This window comes from Hetaerina americana, unplaced genomic scaffold (genome assembly GCF_022747635.1).
Source record: "Hetaerina americana unplaced genomic scaffold, ioHetAmer1.1.p SCAF_3, whole genome shotgun sequence".
Classification (NCBI taxonomy): Eukaryota; Metazoa; Arthropoda; class Insecta; order Odonata; family Calopterygidae; genus Hetaerina; species Hetaerina americana.
In genome coordinates this window covers 83,522,251-83,542,523 of record NW_027286874.1, presented here as the reverse complement: position 1 = coordinate 83,542,523, position 20,273 = coordinate 83,522,251, and the positions used below count along the sequence as shown (strand labels likewise).

General features: G+C 40.0%; 1 protein-coding gene across 3 annotated transcripts in view; it reads right to left on the bottom strand.

Annotated features, from left to right (window-relative positions):
* Window positions 1-937: 937 nt before the first annotated feature.
* Window positions 938-20,273, bottom strand: part of Lk6 (Lk6 kinase) — a 255,815-nt gene continuing 236,479 nt past the window's right edge. For 2 of the 3 annotated variants that reach the window (XM_071588760.1, XM_071588762.1), the window contains exons 3-8: window positions 7,209-7,684; window positions 6,443-6,701; window positions 5,915-6,069; window positions 5,371-5,568; window positions 3,797-4,035; window positions 938-3,176 (exon numbers count right to left, since the gene is read on the bottom strand). In XM_071588760.1, coding sequence (XP_071444861.1) covers window positions 2,897-3,176; window positions 3,797-4,035; window positions 5,371-5,568; window positions 5,915-6,069; window positions 6,443-6,701; window positions 7,209-7,684 — 1,607 coding nt within the window. In that variant the 3' untranslated portion in view covers window positions 938-2,896. Of the gene's footprint in view, window positions 3,177-3,796; window positions 4,036-5,370; window positions 5,569-5,914; window positions 6,070-6,442; window positions 6,702-7,208; window positions 7,685-11,967; window positions 12,549-20,273 lie in introns of those variants that run through there. The other variant, XM_071588763.1, reaches the window with a different exon arrangement.

Genomic DNA, 20,273 nt, shown 5'->3' with positions numbered 1-20,273 from the left:
GTAGATATGCCTCGTGAACCTGGATGGCAATAAGTTTTCATGTTAAAATTCATGCGCTTCGTAGCAAAAATCAAGATGAAGAGAAAAAAATGCATTCAATCTCTAAGGAGTCACTTGTTCTGTCGTATTTAGTTGCACAAACACATTCGATTGGAAATAGCTGCATCAGTCAAGAATGTCATCGTCATAAATAAAGTTATGGGATAAAACGCTATACACCGTCTTCTTCTTCAGGAAGGTTTGCAGACAAACTCTAGATAGAAAACATAACGGAGGACAGGTCGGATTACCATTCTTTGATTTAAGGCTCTTGGTACTGAATATTATGATTTCTTTTCTTATCCTGAATTTGCATGTTTTGTACACACTACAATTAGCATTGGCGTGATCTATTCTGGCTAGTGAAAACCCACCTCACTCAATTTTTAACCCATTGTGATTGTCCTATCCAACGACTTTTTTATTAATTAAGATTTGGCTTTCATTCTTTCCTCCATTTACAACTTGTTCCTCTTTCCTTGCACTTCCCTTATAATTAAATTCCCATTTTCAAAATTCAATTACTGAAACAAGATTCTAAGATGACATATGTGGCTTTGAGTAGATGAAACAACTTTCCCAGAGGTCAAATTAGGTAATTCATCACATGCCTCATGTAATAGTTGAATTCGTTTTTATTACAGAAATGAGTAATAAAAGGGATTATTCCGGAGAAAATTTAGTTGAAATCCTAGTGTCCCTTGAAAAATTTGTAAAGTGGAAATATCACTTAGGGGTACCAGATTGCCTGATGTTTAGTGCAGACAAAACTAGAACAGCTTCCGTTAAAATATAGACTAACCAATTTTAAGTCCACACAATACATTGGATACAATAGGGAACTCATTTTACCTGTCAGCCAACTTTTTGCTTGGATTTGAAAAATGAAAAACAAATATACAAAACTGTACAATTTTATTTGTATCTTCAGAAGTTGACCAAATCATTAGGCCACATCACAACACCTTTAGTGGTTGCTTACTCACATACAGCATCAGAACATAAACATCAATGCAATCATCATACAATGACAACATCAACAAAATCAACTGAAAGTCCAAGAAATCTTATGAGGTTAATGTCTCAACTCGCTATACATTTAAATTGCATCTTGACATCTTAAAACCTCCAAAGCATTCTTTAATAATCAATTATTTCCTTGAAATGATTACATTGAAGTTCTGAAGGTGTTGTCAGAGGGAAATATTGAAAACCACATTTTTTATCTCAAGTAATACAGCTGGCCAAATTTTTGATTTAAAAATTTATAATTATTAGTTGCCGTGTTCTACATAATCACACAGCACATGTAGTCAATGCTGGCTTTCTCCAGATGTAAAGATTCATGGGAAACACACATTCAAGTCCCCTCGAGTGGCCTTTCCTTCAAACAACCAAGATGCTTCTTGACTTCTTTATCACACTTTAGTTTTCAACATGGCAATACATGATACTTCTCACATTCACATCATGGACTGCCATTACACATACAGTCATTGCCCACACACACACAGACACACATTTTTCGCAGTCTCACGCTCTCTCAATAAACCCTGAGTATATAGTTTTTCATTTCCTGAAACATGAAAATTTTATTCTATCTCCCATCGATCCTCCTTTCCCCTCTATAACATGGGAAAATTTCTTCAATACTCAAATAACTGATTTCGTCCCAACCTTTTCTGCTTCTCATTGTGCATCACACAAAATTTTCCATTCCAGACTTTAAAAAAAACATAAAAAAGACAAAACATTTTCAACCTAAACTACGATCTTTACAGCAGCCTTATTTTTGTCCATTAATTATTTTTTCGTTGCTCTCTTTATAACCTTCTTCCTCTACAGAAATAATTCCCCTCCTTTCCTGCAAATACACCCAAATAATCACTGAAAACAAAAAGTAGGATTTTGATTTCCAGCTGCGTCTAGTTAAATTTGAGCGTTACATTATTTTGGTAAATCTGATAATTTCAAACCACAATATGGGTCACTAGCTTAACTTTTTAACTCCATAATATTTCACACTTCTTCATATTTAAACTTTAAAAGTTTATCACACGTAAAACCCCTTGAGATCCTTGCACTTTTCACATTAATATTTGTAGTGTGGTTCATTTCTTCCATCATTTACACTTTCATCTATCAAGAAATGCCATTTCTCACCTTCTTCCATGGTCCCCTTTGGCACATTTTGTTTAGGCAACCTACTTGATAATTGTCCCCTCTCCAATGCCTTCATTAACTTATCTTTACCATTTGCAGTACTCCTCTGGGGTCTACAACCTAACACTATCTTCAACCAGTATGCTTGAGTTAACAGTAATATTGTTGGAACATAGTGCACTGTACTACTGTCACTCTTGCAGTGACGCCTCAACTGTTTTATACCATTTACATTATTATTATAGTACCATTTCATGCAATGCATTTCTTTCAGAGTACCATAACTACAAAACTAAAGAATTTTTTACTGGATAGTCTTTGTACCATCAGATCCTTTGTAAATAACAAATGTTATTGCTTGCAACTTTTAAAAATCAAGAACTAAACAAACATGGCTTGCCAATATGAACTAAATGATATTTTGACCTGAAGGCTCCTTTTCTTGAAAACAGCCTTACCAAATCATGGCTGACAAATTGTCACCCATGATGAATTCCTTCTTCTTACACACCATGCATCAAACATGGTGTTTTCATCCGGACGGACCTTCCATTCTTAGGAAATTTCTTCAACACCCACTGAGTTCAGGCAGGTTGCTATAGCCATTCTTTCCCATCAGTTCATTTTGCACCATTTCCACATGACAAACGACTACAATCCTCCCCCAGGTCTCTCACTTGATCCCCAAGACATCTTAACCACTGGGAGAAGCTGCCATAGCCTCCATGCGAAGACTCTGAGCAGCTCTAGTCATGCGACGCTGCACTAGTGCTGACTCGGATGGAGGAGAGAGTCCAAATGGAGGAGTTGGCTGGTCATCAAAAACTGGAGAACTCAGGGACACGCCTCTGTCATCAGTGGTACCTTCATTAAGATGTCTGAGATCCATATTCATACTGAAATGCTGCAAAACAACCCGGTTCACAGCCATCGCACTTTCTGCAAAGGCAGACAGCTCCTTAGAACTGTTATTCCTGCAATCAAGTACAAAAAGTCATTAGAACACAATGCACCCAATTTCCCAGCACACATTGATAATAACTTCTTCATATTTAAACTTTAAAAGTTTATCACACGTAAAACCCCTTGAGATCCTTGCACTTTTCACATTAATATTTGTAGTGTGGTTCATTTCTTCCATCATTTACACTTTCATCTATCAAGAAATGCCATTTCTCACCTTCTTCCATGGTCCCCTTTGGCACATTTTGTTTAGGCAACCTACTTGATAATTGCCCCCTCTCCAATAACATGGAACTTTGACCAAAAAAGTCTCACCATGCCCAAGCTGCACACACTAAAATATTCCCTAATAATAAAAACCTTATTTCTTCAACTTCAAATTATTAACCTTTATACTAAATTGACTGAACTGCTAACCACCAATCTCAGTTGATGACCATTAGTGTTCCATTTTAAAGTTGGTTATGGTATTTCATAATTTTCTACGAATACTTGTGCAAACAGATATATTGAATTAATCACCTGATTAAGAATTGCAATCAAAATTTCCTTAAAAAACCATTTCAAATCAATTTAAGAGAAGTTTTACATTAACTTGTAAACACACATTTTCTTTCAAGCCTCATCTTACCTTCTAATTATTTGGGGTGTGGTAAGGGTCTGCGATGATACAGGAGTTGGAATGGGTGCAGAAGTTTCCTTGTCATCTGCCAACCAGGGATGAGATAGGATTGATTCAGCAGATGGTCTCATCATAGCATCTTTGGCCAACAACTGCCTGACAAGGGATTTAGCTTCTTCAGAGATATGTTTCCAGTCGCGTTCTGGGAATTCATATCGGCCTTCTTGGATACTCGTGAAGAGAAGTTGCTGCAATTACAGAAATCAATAGGCTGTTACATAAGACTGTCTCAAGATACTTTTCCTTGGCTATTTAACTGGATGAATTCACTTTTTCAATAATATATAGATGATACCAAAACATAATATTAACTAAAACTAAAGATTTCAATCTCAGAATTCATTTATATCAGCTCAGTGAGTTGAATCATTTTTAGGTGTTACTTGGGTATTTCAAAAATATGATTATGAAATTTAGGTTATCAACAGTGTCATTTCCGAAACATCTTTTATCATACCCACATTTAAAAAGTTAATTTGTCTGCAGGCTATTAATGTAACGCGGAAGTTAAATTACACAACTTATATATTTAAAAAATTAGGTCATTAAATAGGATTGATATCCTTAATAACCTGCTTTTATGAAAATGGACAGTTGTGCTGCCTGGACAATTATTGAAGCACTACTAGCTAGCTGATCTCTGCCACTTTGCTATCAGGCGATGAAAAAAGAAACCTCAGGCAACTGCAAAGGCGTGGCAGGAATTTTAATTGGGCATAGATTCATTAACAAATGCCATTCAAATAGGTCACCAGTTTTGCAGTATTATTTAATACTATAAATAACCGAGACACAAGGCCTAGTATAGGACTTTCAAGAAACCTAGGAATAAAATGTATATCCCTCATCTTGATACATGATCAATTCCCAAATACCTATATCTATTGCTTTGTCCTAACCACAAGCCCTCTCTACTTTCAATCCAAGGGGGTACAGCGGTGAAAGCCAACATATATCTTATAACTTTATAAGCCAACATACACTTATAACACATTAAGTACCCTGATTTCTGGGCTGAACTAAGGATTGGATTAAGGAAGTCGCCAGTACCCTGGTTCCCCACCTCCATGGTCCTAGTTTAAAATCCTGGCAGTGCCAGAAAGTTTCAGCATTGTCCTGAAACATACTTGGGTGCCACATTTAAAGAAAATCACATACAAATACTCTTAGAGTACTGGTCTGTTGGGTTGGATGTTATATTTAAGATACTTCGGTGCATTTAATTACAAGTTTCATGATGTTCTCTCAACCCTTCTCCCATTCCCTGAATATTCTACCCCTACCAAATTATTCACCTATCTCTAATGACAAAAATGATCTCAGCTTCCGGGCAACCCCCCTTATTACATATTAGTAAGCTCAAGACGATAAAAAGCTACAGAGTACTATAAATAAGGTAAGATTATAAAATTACTGAGATATGAGCCACCATAGAGACTTCATTGCAAAAAGTTAAGCCACGAGAGCTTCCTCAAATGTTATAACACATTACATTAAAATAGTAAAGGCAGAACATAACTCACCTGGCAACGTGGACAATTTTCTCCCCTCTCCCAACCACAATCAGCACCACAGATCCCATAAAATGGTGGGTAACCACACAGAAGAACATATGTTATGACTCCCAGGGACCAGAGATCACATCGTTTATCATATGTAGTAGCATCTCCTCCAACAAATGCATCAACTACTTCTGGAGCCATGAACTCTGCACTTCCCACCTATGAAAATCACATGAAAGAGCACACAATTATAAATGCCCAAGGAATTAACATTTGTATTCGTTCAACAGGGTTTGAAATATCTACACCTGACTTTTTTAATCATTGAATTTATCGAGCAATAACAGTTTTCATGAAAAAAAGGGGGTTATGATTGCAACAAAATTATTAAAAATCTTCCCCTTACATTTGCAATGGGATTTCATAAATTTCAAAGGTACAAAAGTATCCTCATTTTTAATGTATTGCTGAGTAACAAAATATATGTATTTTTAAAAACATTACTGCTATTTGCATGAAATGCTTCATACGAGAGACTAGAACCCACACAAAGAGAAATACTTACAGGAGTTAACAGTTGAGGAGTAGTCAGTGGTGAAGAGAGGTTAGCATTGAACTTGATCCCTGATCCTAGGTCAAAGTCACATATCTTCACTGGACTTAATTTATCAGGATAAACACACAAGATATTTTCTGGTTTGAGGTCCCTGTGAGCAATACCTGTAATGAAAGGAAGTACATGAAAATACTGGAATGAAAAATAACTTTGTTTCCATGTATCATATTTTCAAAACAAAACTGAGGTAATTATTTTCGTAAGTAATAGCACTGTGTGTGATATATAGAGCGAATGTTTTTTTAAAGAATTGTGATTTGGATACAGATATTACACAATTTAAACAAAATATAAATAGGGACAACGTGAAACTACTTTTATTCACAACTTGGATCATCAATTTTTAACGTATCAATTCTCTCTCCTTTTTAAGTGTAAGTGCTCCCGAACCAAGTGAAGTCCAGATCGCACAAGGATAGAAAACCATTTATAAATGAGGATTACTACAGTTCGATTAATAGACATACATGTACAAACCTTTCTTGTGAAGGAAATTCAGGGCACTGGCTAGATCCTTAACAATCTGTTTTGCATCCCTTTCTGTGAAATGATGCTGCTCTTGGATACGTGAGAGCAATTGGCCACCATTAACTTTTTCAAAAACAAGATGGAAACAATTGTCATCCTCAAAGAACTCCAGAAGATTTATTATGTTGGGATGACCTTGGCAGTGATGAAATGTCTCCACTTCCTTAAGTACTTTAACCCTACTATGGCCTGGAATTTTTTCTATTATCTAAAAAGAAAGAAATAAAACCACATAACATTATGAGAAAATCATTATCACATCCACTCAATTTTATAATTTCTTTGCCAACCACCAAGCCCTATGAAAGGATCCCCAATTTCCTTTAATTTTCATAACTTTGAGACAAATACAAATGAAACTTTCGCCTTGATACCTCAGTAGTGATTCAATTCAGGGTTCACACATTACATTTCCCATGAAATAGTGAAATACTAATTAGAACATGAATGAGTTTGTTCATGTAAATTCATATTAAACATTCAATTACCATACAATACTCCAGATATTAGTGATGTATCCACATACAAGTCCCAAATAAAACCTGAGGGGGGGTATTTTCTCTAAAATTATGAGTAATGCCTACACCCCAAATACTAGGAACTTCTAAATTATATTCGAGTTTTGATTGCCCATTAGCGACAGAACAATCAAAATGTTCCCTAAATGGCATGGGGTGAATGACAAATTGACCGATGTACACTATTTGCCTCTTACCTTCACAGCAAACTCCAAATCGGTCCAGATGTTTGCGCAAGTTTGGACGGAAGCATATGCGCCTTCGCCCAGTGTTTCACCAGTCAAGCGGTACATTTCCAGGAAGGTGGTCGGCATCAGGCTGGACATGGTGCGCTTCTTCTTTCGTCTCTTCCTCCTTGCCTCCTCCTTGCGGTCTGCCACTGTCAGCGCCCCGAGGCCACCAGATTCCTCTTCGGCCACCTCGGCTGCACTCTGGTTGGAGCCCGCCTTACCACCCCCTCCTGTTTCCTCAGACCCATTGGACATGGAGCATGTTGTGGCAATCACCTCATCGCCATCAGTCGACTCCCCGGTGGAAAGCTTCGAGTCCAATGTCACAGTGGCCGTAACAGTTATCAGTGTCTTCGGCACCAAAGTCTCCCCCTCTTCACTACGACTGCCGCTGGTGTTCTTAGCGCCATCGTTGTCTGGAATCATCATCCCCAAAACCTCACCTGATTGGCAAGATAAAAATTATAAGATCAGATCTCTTCACAAAACAAGAATGGGGAAAAAGTCTAAAAATGCTCGACTTGAGCCGATTCCCATACCTGTCCGTCAGAACTTAACAAATAGAGAAATGCTCATCTGCCAAAGGATTCATGCCATGAAACCACAAGTATAACACTTTACCATAATCCATTTTAATTAATTTTTTTTACCATAATCCATTTTAAATAATTGAAATATGGCAAATTTCTCCACAAATACATGCAAGTGTGAGGTGTACGTAGATGCATGTACACTTGCATAAGTACAATTGATAATGTGGAGCTTTTTTAGTTATTAACAAACTATTTGAAGATAATTTCCAAGTCCAACAAAAAAAATAACCCCAAATTCCTGCAAAGAGGAGCCTGAAGAATCATTGGCAATTCTGAGGCAATTTAATTGTCCGGCAATGGTAAAAATGGGTTCTGGTAACTTTCTCATCCTGAATACTTTGGATGTCCATTGTCATTGCTCTATTCTCGCTGGTCTGAGTCAGAACTCTAGCACTCGTCCATGGAGCAATGCATGGATTCCTTTATGTACACCCTGGACGATCAGGGGTCTAAGCTACAGAGTTTTCCGACTTGTTCGGTGAGGTCAAAGGATAGGAACCATACAGTCCATGCGGTATCTGTTCCTCAGTGAGGCAGCTGCAAAGGCATCTGACCCCAGTAAAGCCGCCATTGAGTGATGGTAAAAACAATATTGAGGCAGGCAATGGGGAACCACCTCAATTAATCATCTAATGATTTGTGTCATCTCACAAAATCCTAGCAAAGTAAACCAACAGCAGCAACAATACAGAAGACAGACAAGGACTGAATTAGTTAGAATAGGAACTTGGAATGTTAGGACAATGTTGAGGACAGAAAAAATTAGAGAAATGTAAAGCGATATAGATGGACTTTTTCCTATTATCAGATCCTATAATTCCTTTCGCAGCTTTCCAGATATATTTGGTGATATATTCCTACTTTTCCTCAAGTGTATTCAGCTCCTCTCCCTTGCTCATAATTTTCTCTACAGTCCACTGATAACACTTCCATTTCCTAACCCACCTCTCCTGCCTCTCTCTTTGAATCAGACCCTACACTTCATAATTACAAAATTGTGATCGAATCCACATCCGCTCCAGGAAACTGCGTTAACTGATCACACTGTTCCTAAATCTGTGCATCACCATAATACTATCTAAATGATGCCGTTTTGAGTCAAATGCTATTTTCCATTTATACATGTCTTTTTTTATGCCTAAACCAAGTCTCAGTGATGGTTAACCTGTCTCCAGCAGCACTCTACTGCTTTCTCCCCACAGTCTTTCCTTCTTTCTTAACTGTAATCCCCCACCTCACTACCATCTCTTCCAGTGAATTCTAATCCCACATCACTACCAGTTGTTTCCCTCCAGAGACACCTTTATCTTATATCCTCTACCTGACTGCGTGCCTTATTGACTTCTTCCTCCCTACGATTGTTTCTTGGCATAGAGACCTGAACAATTTCCAAGTTCGTCGGTTCAGCTTTTACTTCTACTAGTAATATTCCATCTATTGCTTGCTCTTCGTTAAAACTATGCGTCTTCCTGACTTTATATTCAATATTATAGCAATCCTTCGCAGGATCTTGCCCCCTCCACTGTATCTTAATCTTTAACTACCACACCAGTAATTTCCACGATCCTTCCATCTCAATTCTTACAGGCCTTAAACATCTCATATCTTCTCTTTCCATATCCTACTTTAAATTCTCCAATTGTCCTGCTCTCGACATTGTCCTAACATTCCGAAGTTCCTATTATAACTAATTGGGTCTTCTGTGCTGCTGCTGTCGGTTTTGCTTTGCCAGGATTTCTTGAAATGGCGACCGCAGAAACCTCTCCCACTCCGGGCACGACACAAGGCCGATTGGGTGGAGTCTAGTAGTTGCCAGGATTCAAGTCTTTCTTTTCTGTCCATCATAAAATCTTGTAATAAAAAATTGAGATGCTTCCCATCGCCTTCCCCAATTGTGTTTTTAACGTGACACCATCCCTCAATGACCGTCCCACTGGGAACAGACGCCTTCGTAGCCACCCCACTGAGGAACAGAGATACTGCAAGGACTACCCATCTGGTTCCTATCCTTTGACCTATCTGGCGTGGGTGATCCTACCAGGAGCAAACACCATTGCTTCCGCCAGTACAGCTCTAGGGGTCATCGGAAAGCACAAGCCCTATATACACCACGTCAAGGTTTTAGTGCAAGGGAAGGGCAAGAATGTATTAGAGTGATAAAATACTTCATTTCAAATAATCTTTGAGACATGACCGCTAATAACTGGGGGGATGACATCCTGAATTGTCTTCGGCGCTTGTAAAGACTAGAAAGCTTGTTTATCAATAACCTTAGCGGACTGTGAGCGGAAATGAATAATTAAGTTTCTCTCTCTCACTAAATATAATAAACAAACCACAATGATCTACTGCTGCTCACTTAATAATGAACATCACAGAAAAAATTTAACGAAAAACTTTCATGATTCCGTCGACACAGCAATCTACATAACCCACTAAGTCTCATGCACATGCGCGGTCCTTCGTTCCTGCGAATCAATATACCCCTCCCTTTACCATCCCTACCTACTCTCAGCCCTAGCCCCCCAAGATTTCGCTAATAACCCAACATCCGTCCACTCTACGTACATCACATCCGCACCACACTTCAAATTTTATGGCGCAAACGCCTAGTCATATCAGGTAATGAATGTGACGAATTGATACGGCGAACACCTACCTTCGAATGGGCTATTTGGTACTCGTTGGCTGATGCGATTTAGTATTGCTGATGGATGATTTCCATTTTAATCACAAAGAGAGCGATATAATTATGGCAACCAGTTCGACAGTTTTACTTTGTTCGGATACTGCAAACATTTCAGGCGAGAGTCATGTTAAAATGTTTAAAAATATAAATATTCCAAGAAAATATAAGAATTAAAAATAATGATAGAACAACAATTCCCATAGAATAGACATTACCCATACAGTGTCACATAATTTTAGTGGTTGCTGTAGAAATGCACTTAAGTCTCGCCCGACAACTTTAAATATGACTATTTACCGCCTCGATTTTCAAGGGAAAGCGACCTCTATAGCGGGGAGTCTTCAACTCAAGGGTCGCGGAGTTCGTCAGCGGGCCTGGCAGAGTTCATCGTCCGGGTCAACAGATCTGACGAAAATAGCAACACAAAATGGGACATTATTCGATCGACCCTAAAGAAAGCCGCATTATTTACTTGGCGCAAAATACGCATCGAAGTTCATGACAAGCATTGATTAAAAAACTTGAAGAGAGGATTGGCTCCTAATGCTATGCGAATGGTGAATTTTGAAAAAATGTACGTGAACCACTAGGTAACATTTGCGTTTTCATATAGAATTGTGAAATTTCATAATCATTACTCGCGCATCTTGTTCAAAGTAATACATAGTAATTATATATATAAGATAGACAAAAATGTTTCAGCAAAAAACTTGCAATATCCGGGCAACACACTTGAACCAAGAACAAATTGCGGTGCGTACGGATAATTTGAACATTTTCTCCTATTCCCCTGACATAAACCCTTAGTAAAAAGGATTTTCATCAGTTGGTATCTTACTTGAAACGGGCTATATAGTATAGTCCATCTGGATGTTACCAGGAAAATGCCCCTAGGGCAAATTTCTATGGAAAGAGAAAGGGAGCAACTTCCGTCCACACCAAAATTAACAAAATAAAAAGTCGCGAAAGATGGAACGAGACTTAAGTTGATTTTCATTTCCGGATTTCATGTAAATCAAACCCAAGTGCCGAGTGATATTTATGGTATATAAACCCTTGCTTAAAATTTCGACGTATTTGTCACAAAAATTACCTGCGTTTTTTGCTCATCTTCAATGATAAACATCGAACGAAAATCTTTCTCTCTCGTAATGAGAGGATATCATTCCATGATGTAGGATACGGAATTGAAAATTTTAACTTCGCACATCGAGGCAGAGCGATAATAAAGCATGCCCATTATGCTATGATGCAATTAATTTAACGTAAACAATGAAACAGGTGAGGCACGATTTAGTAAAACGATCTTGAGGACACAACCTAGCAGACAGAAATTAGCAGCAGCACGCGTTAGCACGGAATAATAAGCCTTTCCGACATGACAAACGTCAACATTCGTTAAAAATTCAAAGCAAGCACTACAACAAAAAAAATACACACGTACAGCATGCCTCCTCCCCCTTATTGACGTCTTCCAACAGCTTCTCAACCATGATGTCTTTCAATTCCCTTGCTCGTAACTGGGAAGACGACGATCAGTAGTCAGTAAACACAGGACTCAAGAAGACACCAAACGTATTTCAAGTCCCTCACTCGCTCCAGACGCCAACTCCAAGGAATGGGCCCCTACCCTTATTCCCGAGCCAAGGCCTTCCCCTCGGGCCCAACAGATGAACTCACAGAGGGGGACAGCTGGGAACCCGGCTTCCAGTTCGCCGAAGCGAACGGAGTGCAGCAAACTCAGGATAGTAACTACTACGGCAGTCGCCTCCAGGTGACGCAAACTCTCTCTCTCCCGTGCTCTTTTTGATTGAATCCAAGACGTGTCAGAGATCTCGGACACCAACAAGAAGCCGGCGTACACGCGCGACGACGAAATGGGTGCTGCTGCTTGCAACCCCAACTGGTCCAAGCTCGAAGGCTGTTGTTCTGACTCTCGAGCTAGGAGATCTCCTCATGCTCACCCCTCTAATCCATTCCCGCATCGAAACGAGCCATTCACTATCCTGCGCACGACTGCCTCGCCGCACGTCTCACGACTGGTTATATGCAGGGAAGCGGGATGAGGAGGGGAGAAGGGTCACGTGGTAACGCCGCCGAGAAAAAAGGAGTGAGAGGATCGAGGACGGGAGGGGAGGTGCGAGGGGGGAGCTAGGAAAGAGCACAGGAATGGTCGCTGGGGTGTGGGGAGGAGGGGAAACGTTTGGGGGAAGTGGGTGCGGGCGGGGAGGGTGCGAGAATGGGCATCATGTTAAAGGAAAAGGGGAAGGGCGAAAGGGGGTGGAGGAAATGAAAAGGGCCACGGAAGGGGAAGGGGAATAGCCTGGGCTAGGGTGAACGGTGAGGGGAGTGAGAAGAATGGGGAGGCAGGAGTGTGGGGCGAATGGGAAGGTAGGGGTTTCAGGCGACTGGGGAGGAGTGTGAGACGGACGGGGAGGTAGGGAGAGAGTGGAGAGACTGAATTCGATTGGGAGGATGAGTTTAGAACTGCGAACACAACCGGGAGTGAAGGCATCGCGGGTACTCGGGGAAATTACAAAGAAACAAAACGTTCCCTGCACCATACAGTCATTAATGTACATTCTGTAATTAGAAACCACTCCGCGAAAGATCTATGGTAATATTCAACATCATTAGGCAGCTTATCATTTCTTCTCGTTATTCTAGAAACACTTCAATATTGTGAAATGCAAATTACGACTATTGCGCCAATCTACCTTAATAACGCTTACTTAATATATATTTGGTGACCAAATAAAGACGCACGTGCATTGCCACCGTCAGATGGGCAACACTTTGAACGCAACATTTCAAACTAATTAGAGCTAAAATAAACACAGTAATCAACCCGAAGGTCGGTTTGGCAGATGACGGTAGAGTTCACCCAGTACTAAGCCTAACAGCGTGTGAAATTCACACATCAGTGTAGGGGGGCAGTTCCTTTCCCTGGGCCGGTTATGGTTTCCCAGAAAGATCTGGTACCCGAAAAATCGCATAGCTTGTTGGAGCTGCAGGTGCCCAGAGAGGCTTGCCCGGGAATCGAACCCGGGCCCTCCGATCAGTAGTCCACCGGTCTACCCCTGCTACCTGGCTGTGAAGCAATATAACACAGTATATTGCCAAACGAATAAAATTAGCGAGGCCGTCATGATAAACCATTCTGGAAACGGAGGAGGTACTTTGAGAGAGGAGCTTTGAATTACGATTCGCTTTTCCACGATGTACTTGTGTCACATGCAGAATTTTTACAGCTTTGCTAGAGGACTACGATATTCTCAAATATATCTATGGCGTGCTACAAAATGGTTTCAAAAAGTCGGAAAATGCGAAAAAATGCCAAGCGGGTTTTAGATTCGATTTCGGCTCCAAGGCGGAGGGAGGGAGGTGGCTTGCAGAGTGCCATGCAGATGTAGATCTAGTTTTTGCTTGAATAACATTACACAGACGTTGAGTATAGTGGGTGACGACAGTGAAAGCGTGCCTTTACAGATATTGTTGCCTGGTGGTAGTCAAAAGAGTTTAAAACGCTCGTATCGGGTAGCTGACGCACGTCGGAATCCTCACGCCAGAACATTTAACGCACTTGTACAAAATGAGGCTCAAACTTCACGGCTTCAGCTATTCCAGACAAGCGACTATCACAGCACTAATTCGAATGACCTCGACGGCCAGACTTTAAAATAAAGTGCCTATGGCCTGACCACCCATGTACCATTGAAGGTCCTGAACTTTTAGAAGGGTGAAAAAGACGTCAGATATAACCTGACGCAAAACCACGCGAAATGTGTCGGGGGCCAGAAAGGTGAAAAAGTCTCCCACGGAGACCAAAACATTTGGACCCCAACGGAAGAAAACACACGCGGTTGTTATGGTGGATCATTCGAGAACACCGGCCGGCTTCTGCGCCGTCGCAGGACTCAGGAGAGGGGTGGAGGGAGGAATGAGTGCCTGATGGCATGGGAGCGGAAGAGAGGGAGACCGGAGGGGAAAGTTTGCAGTAGGATTGTGGAACGGGCGAGGGCACAGTCGATGGAGTGGGTTGAAGGGGATGGAAAGTGAGGAACGGGAGTAAAAAACGAAATAAACTGAAAATAACCCAAGGGTGTGCATGGCCCAAGAAAACAAGCGGGGAGGACTCGGATGGTTGTCGCAGATGAGATGATAGGAAGCAAGTTGGAGGGAAAGCATATGACCAAGAAGGAGCGAGCCTTAAGCTTTCTAATGAGTTAAAATAAACCGGAGGAGGAAGGAAGGAATGAGAAAAATATATATCAGGGCAAATGAGAATGTGCTGACATGACGGAAAGAAAACAATGACGCAGATGAAGAATGAGCGATAATAAAAAACGCAAAACCGAATTAAAAAGAAGTGAAAACGAAGAGATTCGGGAAGGAGTCACCTTATCGGCACAGGAATACGGATTCAATGAACCCCCCGCTGTATGTTAATTGTGATCCAAGTAGATAGTACAGCTACATCTACATAATAAACTTTGAGCTGCCACGAGGGGGTATAGCAGGATGTTAGTGCATCAATATTTCCTCAATCGCGTGCAAACCAAGTGTTTGTCACGGAAATGGCTGACCACAATGAATTATTTTCTACTCCAATTGGTAGGTGCTTAACTTCGATTTACATTAGCAGAGAACACGCCCAGTTTGGTCATATTTCTAGATTGAGGTGAAATGGTTAACAGTAGTTATTATTATAGTAAGCTTTCGACAGCTAAGGTAAGTTATTTTGGAAAATATAAGGTTTCTACCGAAATGAAGGAAGGGAAGGAATAAGCATTAGCTTCTAGTAAATCCAACTAATCTTTAGTAACGTGGGGGTTTCTACAAATAAAGCTTTTTTAGATATTTTACTACCCTGCAAGCCACCGCCAGGGTGTGTGTGGCAGGGGTTTGTGTTTTGTGGCAGCTTTCGTTCAAAGTATGTTTATTCCATGACAAGGTGACAGGTTTTTATCCGACGATAAGAACCTCAGCCTACTATCAAGACTATTCCCCTTTCATTCGACGCTATTCGCCAAAAAACCTATATTATAAAATAAAATGCCCACATGAATTACCCACATACTTTCAGGGCAGCAAATCGAAGAGTTGCCCCAGCAATGGCGAAATTAAATTAAGACATGGTTACACCAACATGATACTCTGCAAACCACCGGTATGGTGTGATTCCACGCACGGCATGCAACGAATAAATAAATTACAGCTAAAATATTAATTATTACCATGTAAAATAACTCAATGAATTGCAATAATATTTACGACAAGTTACACGTTATACGGTATCCAAGTTTAACAAACTTCCCTCCGCATGAAATGCAAGCTGCCAGTAGAAGAACAATAAAATAAGGGCCAGATAAAAAAATAATGACCACGCATAAAGAAGATATATAGCGTTTAAAAAATGTAAGCTTGGCGCCATCGTCTACACCTAATCGTTCGTACACAAAAAGCCATCTTAAATCTTTCGGTTCTATACTTAAATCTTTCTAATCCTATTTTCATCCTCTCCTACCGTAGTACGATTAGACTATTAACACAATTTTAACAATAGCAAAAGAGGCCTGATTTAAACCTGAGCAAGAAATATAATATGTAATTTAACATTCGGTCCGTGAGTGATTCCCTAGTTCATCAAATAAACTATACATGTTAAGTGAAGTTTATCAGAATCAACTTCCTCAAGTCTAGTCCAACACTCTCTCTTCACACGATCCCATTCGGCAATCAAAATGCTACCAGCATATTCTGAGTTAGGTCTAACCAGTGAAAGATAACATCGTTCTTTTTATTTATCTATATATACCCTGCACGCCAACGCCAGGGTGTGTGGCAGGGGGTGACTACACACCAGATAAATTTTACCCGAACATGACCCTACCGCGGTCGAACAATGTTATTATGATCCCCTATCGTTCGTGAAAAAATGACATCTTAAATCTATCTGTTCTACACAATCACTCTAATTTTACAAGCATGATCTCTCCTACCATAGAAAGATGGGGGTAATAATACATTTCAACATCACTGCTAAAGAGACGACCTTCCAATTCATGTAAGACCTTTAATCTCTAATTTAACCTTCGCTTCGCGATTGATAGCCAGGCTAGCTGCTCTAATATTTTGGATACGCCACTACGTTTACCATAACAACGTTTTACAAATCTAGATTCTCTACACTGCACGCGACCCAATTGGGCAATTAATCCAACTTCAAGAGGATCCAATATACTTGCAGCATATTCTAAATGCGGCCTCACCAACGACAGATAACATTTATCTTAGACCTTTTCATCACATTTACCAAGGGCTCTTCTAATAAATCCTAATCTTTTGTTACCCTGTCCACATATTCCCCGTATGTGTTTCACCCAGGAGAGATCGTGAGTGAGGCTAACGCCTAGGTGTTCAATCGAGTCTACACATTCCATTTCGGTGTTCACAATGCGGTAGGCGATCGGGTGGGAACTGCTCTTTTTCCAAAAAATTATGACTACGCACCTTTTTAAGTTTAATTCTAATGGTCAATTATCGCACCAGCGTTGTATAGCATTAAGGTCATCTGACAAAGCATTTGTGTCCTCAGGATCACGGAGTAAATGTCGTTAACGTGAAGTAGGAATAAAAGAGGTCCGATGACACTTCCCTGGGGAACACATGAAGTAACTTCTACTGCATTTGAGTTGACTCCATCTATCATTACTCTTTGAACCCGACCATTCAAAAAGTCTTTAATCCAACCCCGGATACTTTCATTTATGCTATATGCTTCTAGCTTTGCGAGTAGTTTATTATGAGGTAATTTGTCGAAGGCTTTCTTAAAATCTAGAAAAATCGCGTCCAATGGAACATCGCACTCTCCCGATATAAGAATATCATGAACAAAAAGCGCAAGTTGTTTCACGAAGGATCTACCTTATCGGAAACCGTGCTGATTTTTCATTAATAACTTCTGATTATCGAGGTGTCTCACGATCGAACTAGCAACTACATGTGCCATAACCTTGCACGAAATGGAGGTGAAGGAAATAGGTCTGTAATTACTCGGTTCCTTCTTGCCTCCATTTTTAAATATTGGTGTTGCGTTAGCCGTTTTCCAATTTCTGGGAAACTTACTATCTACCAGCGACTTCTTAAATATTATTTCTACATACGGCGCAATTTCCGAAGCTAGATCCTTAAATATACCCGCACGAGCGGATATTTCATCGGACCCGGAGGATTTATTAGGCTTAATATTTGTCAGCAAACGTTCTATTCCATTTGATGAAATTTCAATTTTGAGCATCGGTTGACAGGCTCGATTTGGTAAGCTATTGGGGGTATTCTGTGAGATATTAGTGAAGACGCTTTGAAAGAAAGAATTTAATAAGTTACACTTTTCCAAACTGCTTGTACTCTTGAGCCTTTTTCATTTTTGAGTGAATTGACAGTTGACTTATTTTCCATAACTTCTCTGACGTATGACCAAAATGCTATTGGATTCTCTTTCAAATTTTCCGCTAACCTTTTCCTTTAAGACTTTCCGAAATTCATGCTCGGCATTCCCCCTTCGCCATATCTTATAATCACAAGTGATCTCATTCTTTTTGCCGCAAGATATATATCATCCCTAATATTTTTCATCTTGGCTTGACATAGCCTTAGACGTCGTAATGCCCTTCTAACATCCGCGTTTTACCATCTGGGTTCCGTGTTATCCCATATAAATGTACTGTTCTCCAATATCTCGTCACATGACTCAGTACTCTTTTAATAAATTCTGAATTTCTGCTAGCTTGTCCTCATATTCACCACATGCAACCATTATAAATTAAGTATCCTATATTACAGATGGAGATCATCACGTGATCTTTCCAAATGGTATCCAAGTGTGTTTCTTATCTACATTTGGAAACCATTTTCAGTCGTATCTGTGAAAAATCCGTCACCGAAAGAATTAGAACTTGGGTCTTCAGCCCATGAGTTCATTAAGTCCTGAAAAATGCACATATTGGATGATATACACCATTTAATAAACGTATTTAACACTAATTGCTGCCAGAGGTGCGCGCTACCATCGAATGTGAATACTGGGAGGCAAGGCCATTCCCAAAACTAAGCAAAAATATGAGTTTGAACTACAAAGCGGTGTTTTTAGTGGACAGCAACCGTCCAGATACGAATTTCGAAGTCTGTTCATTTTTTTCCGTGGCCTTCATGGGCGCTTTCCCTCATCCCTCATTCGTCCATTCTCTGACGCATTGCCGCTATCTTCAACAAGACGTGGCGTGAGAGTTTGCATAGCAAACGCGTATGATGATACCAGAGAGCGATATGAGGATTTAGCTGAACGCACAGTGGGGGCGACTGAGTCAGAACCCAGAAAGAGGGGAGGGTTTGGGATGGGTATTTGATGGCTGTCCTGAGGTAGGAGAAGGAAACGCGAAGCTTAAAAGCGAGCAAGTGCTGTTGATTAGGCTACCCCGTATTCCCGAAAAAACTTCATCTCTTCCCTTATTGCACCTAATCCAATATATACATTCGACACGCCCGTCAGCCTTACGCACATTTTTCCAATACTTAAGAAGGGCCACGACCTTCCACACACCACCGAACGCCCATGTCTACTTAACAATTATTCACATCCATTTACATGAACACGCGTAATTTCAACCTCTTTCTTTTACCTCAACCTTTCACCAAAGAATTTTCATTCAGGAGAGAAGCTGCCTTTTCTACGCCTTGTCCGTTGGCCAACCAAAGCATACATTGGACGAAAAGCAGAAATTAGAACAAAAACTGTAATAAATTAACCATGCAACGAATGACATTTTTTCAAGTTTCAATGAAAAATTTTAAAAAGGGCACCATCAGAGGTCACGTGGTTCATCGACTAGAAGAAGTAGGTAAAAATTTCATCCATGAAAATATTAAACAGGTTAGGCCATGATTAGGCTGAAAACGTTTTGAAAAACTTCCACCGTTACGATACACTCTGGTATATAAGAGATTCATTATTGTATCTTAACATGGAAATACCAAACGGTGAAAAACGACCTGCTTTAATACTACGCATAATATTCGCACAATATGAAATGCACGTTTCCAAAGGTATTAACAACGACATAATTTTATTTCCAATTAAATCCAGGAAAATGAGAAAAACTTTGAGGGAAAATAAATAACTCGACGAAAAAAGTTTCCAAGTAAAAACTTTATCTTGTAATAGTCATCAACGCCAACACAGGATAAGCCTTTTTTTCTGGCAGAAATTCTCAACATAACACTTCTTGCTTCTGACCATCTTCCAGCAGTTATGATTCCGAAAACCAGAGAAGCAGTGAGAAAGAAAAAAATCATTCACATGGCTTCAAAGCGTAAATTCACACAGAAATCTTGAGTTCCGTGTTTTGCACAAAAATGCTTTCTCTACGCCACGGCAGGGTGAAAGTAAAAACGTGATCTATGGTGCGCATTTTCTCTTCATCGTAGATTAACAGATGAGCAACCACGCTTTCTGGAGCCGCGTGTTTCACGGCAAGGGGTCTCCAAGCCATCTTGAGTGTGTCAAAACATAAAAGGTAATATATAGAGAACCTTAAAATAATATGGAGGGTGTTTAACAATATATTACACCAATTTTCATGGTAGTTCGGCGAGATGAAATTAAGTCTACGAAAAACATTTTCCACCAGGAAAAAAATGATCATGAACGGAGAGATACAGGGGCAACCACGAAGGAAACTACAAGATTTT